The sequence below is a fragment of the Grammomys surdaster genome, unplaced genomic scaffold, assembly GCF_004785775.1.
Source record: "Grammomys surdaster isolate TR1022 unplaced genomic scaffold, NIH_TR_1.0 188, whole genome shotgun sequence".
Lineage (NCBI taxonomy): Eukaryota > Metazoa > Chordata > Mammalia > Rodentia > Muridae > Grammomys > Grammomys surdaster.
This window is the reverse complement of record NW_021604633.1, coordinates 8,731,064-8,738,524: the sequence shown is the minus strand read 5'-3', so window position 1 is coordinate 8,738,524 and position 7,461 is coordinate 8,731,064. Positions and strand designations below refer to the sequence as shown.

Below are 7,461 nucleotides of genomic sequence, written 5' to 3'. Positions count from 1 at the left end.
CCCTCCCTCCCTCCCTCCCTCCCTCCCTCCCTCCCTCTCTCTCTCCTGTTCCAATTGTCCCTAGATGGCTTAAAAACCGAAAGACAGCGTTCCTACCCACTATTTAAAATTATCTTACCGGCACAGGATTGTTGTTTCCCACAGACAACTGTTAAAAGCTCTAATCCCAAGTCCTTGGGGGTGTCAGTGTGGAAAGTGCACGGGGAGGGAGCCGCCCACCACATCTCCCACCCTCAGCAGGAGTGACAAAAAGAGTTTAGTTCTGAGCAAAAGGCAGAGTGGTCATATTCACGGAATGGACTGCATTTAACTCTGAGAAAAGTTAGGATACACCTTAAAGCAATGGGAGGGGATGGTCCACAGCACCCAGTGCAAGGGTAGTTAGTATGGGGATGGCGAAGACGGAGGGAGAGCGATCCTTCTCAGAGGCTGCATTTTGAGAGTTGGTCCCGCCCCTGCATCACTCATCCTTTTTAAATCCCCTAACTAGCCTGAGTAGACCGAGCCCAGTCAGAGCCTATGGAACCTAGGAAAGTTGCACCAAGAGCTCTCCCCTGGTCTCTGCTTTAGGTGTGCACACCTGCGCTTGCCAGAGTAAAACCTCTGCTGGAGGTGGCGATGGGGCAGCAACTAATTGTGCGAGAGAAAACGTTCTGTTTTATTATTTCTACATTTGAAAGGAGAACGGAGGAAAGATCCGACTTTAGAGAAGCTCAGCAAAGGTCCTTGGAAGAGCGGACCTAGTTTCCCACCCACTCCACGCAAGAAACTCTAACCCCCTAAAGCCTTGACCGCGGGAACTTCCAACCTGCCCAGTTTAACCCTTATTGTGTACAATCCCCACTTTATTCACTCCAGAGCTGCCAGGAGTGGAGATTTTACCATCTTAAACCCAGAGCACTCCCTGGACAGAAGGCCAGAGGTCCCCCTGCCTTTCAGACACACCCGCCAAGCAGGATAGGGAGGGGGGAGTGTCTCTTCGGCTCACCCCTCCCCGCTCAGCTGGCTTCCTTTTCCTCCTTGCTCTGCAGGAGCTCGGTCATGAAGGAAATGTAGACGATGGCCAAGCGGAGGGTCTCGATCCTGGACAGCCTCTTCTCATAAGCGAAGGTGGGCACCTTCCTGCGCAGCTGGTCGAAGGCCTCGTTTAGGTTGAACATCCTCTTCCTCTCGCGAATGTTGGCGGCCTGGCGCTGGGCATAAGTGATGACTCTTTTCCTTTTGGGGCGGCCCAGCAAGGATGCTACTCTGCCGCGCCCCTCTCCCTCCTCTTCCTCCTCTTCCGGGTCCTCATAGTCCACTTCGCCCCCCTCTACTTCTTGGTATCTTTCCTCAAACTGCGACAGTCTCCTAGGTCTTCCTTCTCTGAACCTCAGTGTTCGGTCCCCAAAAGGGACCCCAGGTGGGAACTCGCAGAGAAGAGGGTGTCTGGGAGAGGCCAGAGAGAGATCTGCTACAAAGTTCAGCACGGTAGCGTCCAAGCAGCTCTCTGGATAGGCGGCCATCGCTCAGTGTCTAGCTGATCGATTTTCTTGCAAGAAGGGCATAGCTGCTGATGGGGCTCCTTACTGGCCTTGACTCTTGCGGTGGATGCATCATCACCAAGCACGGGGAGACATTAGTATTTATAACCAAACTGAAAAGGATTACTCGCAGGGAGAAGGGAGGCTAGGGCAACGTCCCTCTTCTGTAAGCTGATAGAAGATGACAAGTTTAAGCACTCGGAAGGCTCAAGGCTTCTAAGATATTTTTCCCCCTTGCTGCACCAGGCAGGGCAGTTCCTTCTTGGCAGCGGGCCCCAGTTCTTACCTGCTGTGCTTTTTTTGTCTCTGGTCTCACCCCTGTATCCATCCAATGTTCTCTTGGTTCCTTATTCCGTGTAGGTCTTTAATTTCGATTTGGATCTTCAAAGTCAAAATCTTTCCACTGCGATGGCTTCTCCTTGGCTTCAGGGTAGGAGTCCTGAATCTTGCCGCCATTTGCCAATGGATGTGAAACAAGGGCATGCGCTTTTAATGATGTCCAGAAGAGGGGCCCTTCCTGCCAGGGGTCGAGGGGAGCTGTTTGTCTGGTATCCCAGCGCAGCGGCTGCTGAAAGGCAAGACCGTCCATTAGCTTAAGTAAGCATGGCTAGGGGGCCCGATTGCATTCCCCAGTGTCTCTGTTGGAACCGGTGTCTTTTTTCCTTCTAGGACATCGCAAACAACTCACTGCCTGGTTACAGACCCTGACTTCTGAAGTCAGCTTGGACACAATCAGACTGACAATTGAGATACTTGACTTATTCTCCCTGTCTTATCCTCTACTGTGGAGGGTTGTAGTTGAAGGAAAGGGTTACGGTGATAATGAAATATAAAATGGAGACTCCAGACATTTACTGCATAAGCCCTTTACTGTGTAATTACCCCTTAGGGGACAAAGTAACACCATCCTGTCCCTGCGGTCAGTCTCGTCCCTGCCCCTCCCCCGACTCTCAAGCCTCCTTTGAAAAATTCGATTTAGCTTTAATAAGAGAGAGAACAGCTCACCCTCTGTTAGGGAGTTAGCCTTCGGACTTTTAAATTGCCAATCAAGCATTTGTTCTTGAACAAAGAAAAATCCTCACACTTTGATCTGGCTGCTACCCTCATTCTTTTGTATACCACAGTAAGGAAAGCGATACCTTACTAAATTATGCTTCAGGGAAATTTGGAGGCCATCCACAGAAGTAGAAGAGATTCTAAACTTGATACACTGAGAAGTTTTCCTGATTTTTATGTATCCCGAAGTTTCACACAAACTCAGTCTTTTGATTTTTTCAGTCTTTTGATTCACTGACAGCTAGTTTATCACTTAGTGTAGAGAGATCTGTAAAAAAACCAACCAAACAAACAAAAACAAAACAAAACACCTCAGAGGCAAACACATTGAAAAATTAGTTCCTAGGAAGGTCAGAAAAAATATCAGAAAATATGTAAATGGAGATTTTCTGGTTTCAGGAAGAATCAGGAAAGACGTCAGTTCCCTTTAAAGAGTAGGCTTAGCCGGTACATTGGACAGCTCCCAGAACTACCTATTTATACCAGCACAGTTCTTCCTCTTCTTCACTTCCCAGTGTGTAATCAAAGCAAGGATTTCTAGTGTGCATAGAAGAGTGATTATAGACACCAGTAATATTGAAAGAGAAATATTTTGTAATTTTCACAGGTAAGAAGTACACAAATACCTAAAGAGATAACAATTTTAATATTGTTTAAATATTGTTTAAATGTTAGAGAGCATATACGAATAATCACTACATGTTTGTCCATCAGTATTCCCAAGTTTCATGCCCTCATATAACAGAATAAACTTTGCCATTTTACAATGCAACATAATATTGGATTCTTTTTTCATTTTGATGCCCAGACTCAGGCTCTTCAAGGTCTCCTTTTATAGATTTCCCTCTACTTTTGCTTGAGATCATTCTTAAGTCCCTTATTGATATTGGGATAACTGTGGTAAGAATTGTCCATTTTTCTGGGATATGATAAAGAGCAAAGGATTTTTGTTGATTGCCTATTTGGTTTATTTTTACTGTATAAAAGAATAATTGAAAAAAAAAAGACAAAGTGTGTAGCCCAGATGGTAGAAAGGTTCTCTAGGTTCTCTAGTATGTAGGAAGCCCCAGGATCGATCCCCAGCAACACATAAATTGAATTTGGTGGTATAAAGCTACAATCCTACCATATGAAAGGTGGAGGTCATCCTCAGCTATAGAGTGTGTTGGATGAGTGACAGTTATGAGACCCAAGAGGAGGAAGTGGAGGGGGGAGGAGGAGAGGAAAGGAGGAGGGGGAGGAGAAGGAAAAGGAGGAAGAGGCATAGAAATATCAACAACGGTTAAGAAAGCAGTAAATGAGAGAATTGAGTTTCATGTTGACAATTCAATTCCTATGATTCCTGTTTTATTTAAATGTCATTAAATATTTGTGTAAATTTTGTGGTTGATCTTTTATTGTCTATGAGTTTTCTTAACACTTAACATATATGAACCAATTAAGAATCAGTGCCACAGCAAAACCAGATTACACGGTGGAAGAAAACATAATAGAAAATTCAAATTAAATTTGGTGAAACAGAGATCCAAAGCTACGAGGCACCTCCAAGGAGACAATTTTTTGCACTAAAATTCTTTCATCAGGTGAATGGACATTTCAAAAATCATATAACAGCAAGTGCTGGGTTGAAACGCTTGTATAAAAATACTAGAGATGAAGAAAGTCAAGTCTTAATACACACATACTTAAAGTAACAGTTAAATTTTTTTTATTTTATCAAAACAGTCTAAAGTGAAACTCTTGGTTTGTGCCACAGTAACTTATCTTGTGAAGCTCTAATCATATGGACACAATGAGTGCCCAAAAGATTAGAAATCTGTTAAAATGACTAATCATTTTTTCTACCATTATAAAACATACAAATAAAATGGCTTTTCATGCTTACTGCGATATACTTTTAAAAGCTTTGTGGCTATCTGACTAACAGTAAATCTGTACAGTAGACAGTGAATTAATAAAAAGCTTGGTGATTTAAAATAGCTCATTCCATGGGAAAGAATAATACTTTTTTTTTACTTCTAGACTTCAAAGTTAATAAATATAAATTAAAAAATAACGCAGTGTTGCTGAAAGGAGTCTAAATTAATGGGGTTGAGCTTCTCTGGATTCCGGGGTGTAGTGCATGAGTTTTGGAAATCTATATAATGATTGCCAGAAACTTTGCTGAGAATCCTTTAGGAGTCAATACGAAAATGAGTTAGTCGTGTTTCCTTCTATACTGTATTTCTTCTATTGAGAGTCTCCAGTAAACATTTTATTTATAATATTTTTGTAAATTCAGAATCAAAGCCAAATTCAAGCAACCAAGGAACTTGAACAATATTTTCAAAGAGACCTAGAGAGACTTTTAAAACTGGTAAGTAAAGAAAGATAGATTTTCTAGTTCCATCCATTTGCCTAAGAATTTCATGAATTCACTGCTTTTAATAGCTGAGTAATACTACATTGTGTAAGTGTATCAGAACTAGAATATATCATCGTGAGTGAGGTAACCCAATCACAAAAGAATTCACATGGTATGCACTCACTGATACTTGGATATTAGCCCAAAACAAAAGCTCAAACTACCCAAGATACACCTCACAGACCACATGAAGCTCATGAAGAAGGAAGATCAAAGTGTGGGTGCTTTGGTCCTTCTTAGAAGGAGTAACAAAATACTCATGGAAACAAATATGGAGACAAAGTGTGGGATAGAAACTGAAGGAGGGGTCATCCAGAGACTGCTCCACCTGGGTGGGTATCCATCCCGTGTGCAGTAACCAAAGGCAGACGCTAATGTGGATGCCAGGAAGTGCATGCTGATAGGAGCCTGATATAGCTGTCTCCATAGAGGTTTGCCAGAGCCTAACATATACAGAGGCAGATGCTCACAGCTAACCACTGAACTGATCAAGCAGTTCCCAATGGAGGAGTTAGAAAGAAGGAGCTGAAGGAGCTTAAGGGGTTTGTGGCTCCAAGGGGAGAGTAATAATACCAACCAACCAGAGCTCCCAGGGTCTAAAACACCAGCCTGGGAGCACATAGGGAGGGACCCATGGCCCCAGCTGTATATGTAGGGGAGGGAAGATGGTCTTGTTGGGCATAGGTGGGAGAGGAGGTCCTTGATCTGGTTGCCCCAGTGTGGGGGAATCTGAGAGTGAGGAGGTCGGAGTGGGTGAGTGGGGGCACATCCTCATAGAAGCAGGAGGAGGGGAGATGGGATAGGAGGTTTCTGGGTGTGGGGTAAATGGGGAAAGGGGATAACATCTGAAATGTAAATAAAATATCCAATAAAAAAATTCAGAAAAAGAAAGGTATATTTAGACTTTTTTAAAAAATCTATTAAACTGTTAATAATTCTCCTGTCCCATTTTTGTATTCCTTCCCATATATTCTCAAGCATCGTGCACTTAGTCAATGGTCAAATCATGAGGAGTATAACAAAGATAAACATTTGTCTTGCTCCCAGGGAGTGTCCTAAAAGCTGTTCCTCCTGGCTGTCATGATGAAGGGTTTTATGCCTTCCTTCTATTCAATTTCAAATCTGTATGAAGGCTGATTTATAGATAGCAATGCACATATGTTTACATTTTTCTACTTATATTTTTTGTAAGCTTGCTTTGGAGTTTATAATACATGCCTTAAAATTAATGATTTACACACGTGCATGTCAATTAGTTTTTAGGAAGTGAACACACGTCATGAAAACTGTCTGAACCACAAAATAGAACTCCTTTACTCAAGTTCCAGATAGCATAAGGGAAATGCTTTAGCTGCATTGCTTGGGACTATTTTACCAAATGAAGGTGGCTGTGTTGGAAGTACTAAAAGCACAGGAAACATTACAACCATCCTGAAAGGCTTCTCCTGTAACTGTGCCTAAATCTAACCACTACTCACTCTGAGTATGCCTATGAGTGTTTGACTTCTCAAATTAATTTAGCTCCAGATAAGAGGCTAAACAGAGAGAAGATTGTCTTCATTTTTAACTTCACTGGAATCTGCTCTCCACAGCATCCAGATCTATACTTTCTTCCCTCCCTGTGTGCTTAGTGATCAGCTAGGATACCTGTGGTAGCTACCACTCTAGGGTGTTTGTTGTGAACATCTTGACAAAATGCTTAATGAAGAGAATTGCTTGAGGAAACATGGATCTCTGTCCTTAGGAATTTCAGAGTAAAAGTATCTAGTGACCGGATTATTGGGGTTGGTCTTCTGCAGCTGTGGGTAAGACCCACCTGGCTGTGATTATTTATCTCCTATGTAAAACATGACTAAACCAGCCTCCCACAAAGACACTCTCTAAACAGGAGTCTTCCATGTTATTCTTCAGTGCAAGTTTCCAAATGGAGCTGTGTTTCTTGTCAGAAACTCTTGTTACTGGATTTAAGCGACCTACTTTTCAGCAAGCAGTAATTTGCATCCACTAACAGGTACCTTGTGTAAGTGTGACCCTGCTGAGTTTGGCCTTCTCTGTTACTGGTATATTTCATCTAGCACAATGTCGTCAAGGGTCATTCGCACTGTGCTCTACACTAACACTTCCTTTCTTTCTAAGGTAGAACAATTGTTCACAATATATTTAGATCACATTTTGTTTATCCATTGATGGATGTCTAAGTATGTTGCAACTTTCAGCTATTGTGAATGAAGCTGTTTGAACATCGCCAGCCAAACATCTCTTTGAGAGTCTGCCTTGAATCCTTCTGAGTATACATTCATCAGAGGAACTATTTATAATACAGTGCTTCTATTTTCTTTCTTTCTTTCTTTCTTTCTTTCTTTCTTTCTTTCTTTCTTTCCTTCCTTCCTTCCTTCCTTCCTTCCTTCCTTCCTTCCTTCCTTCCTCTCTTTCTCTCTCTCTCTCTCTCTCTCTCTCTCTCTCTCTCTCTCTCTCTCT

General features: G+C 42.5%; 1 protein-coding gene across 1 annotated transcript; it reads right to left on the bottom strand.

The window, feature by feature from the left end:
- Positions 1–663: 663 nt before the first annotated feature.
- On the bottom strand, positions 664–1,562 carry Ferd3l (Fer3 like bHLH transcription factor). The gene has a single exon (XM_028768776.1). The coding sequence runs from the start codon at positions 1,503–1,505 to the stop codon at positions 999–1,001; it is 507 nt and encodes a 168-aa protein (XP_028624609.1). The 5' UTR covers positions 1,506–1,562; the 3' UTR covers positions 664–998.
- Positions 1,563–7,461: the final 5,899 nt, after the last annotated feature.

What these genes read in the sequence shown, in the direction of transcription:
- Ferd3l (XM_028768776.1), bottom strand. Translation starts at nt 1,505, where the DNA reads ATGGCCGCCTATCCAGAGAGCTGCTTGGACGCTACCGTGCTGAACTTT.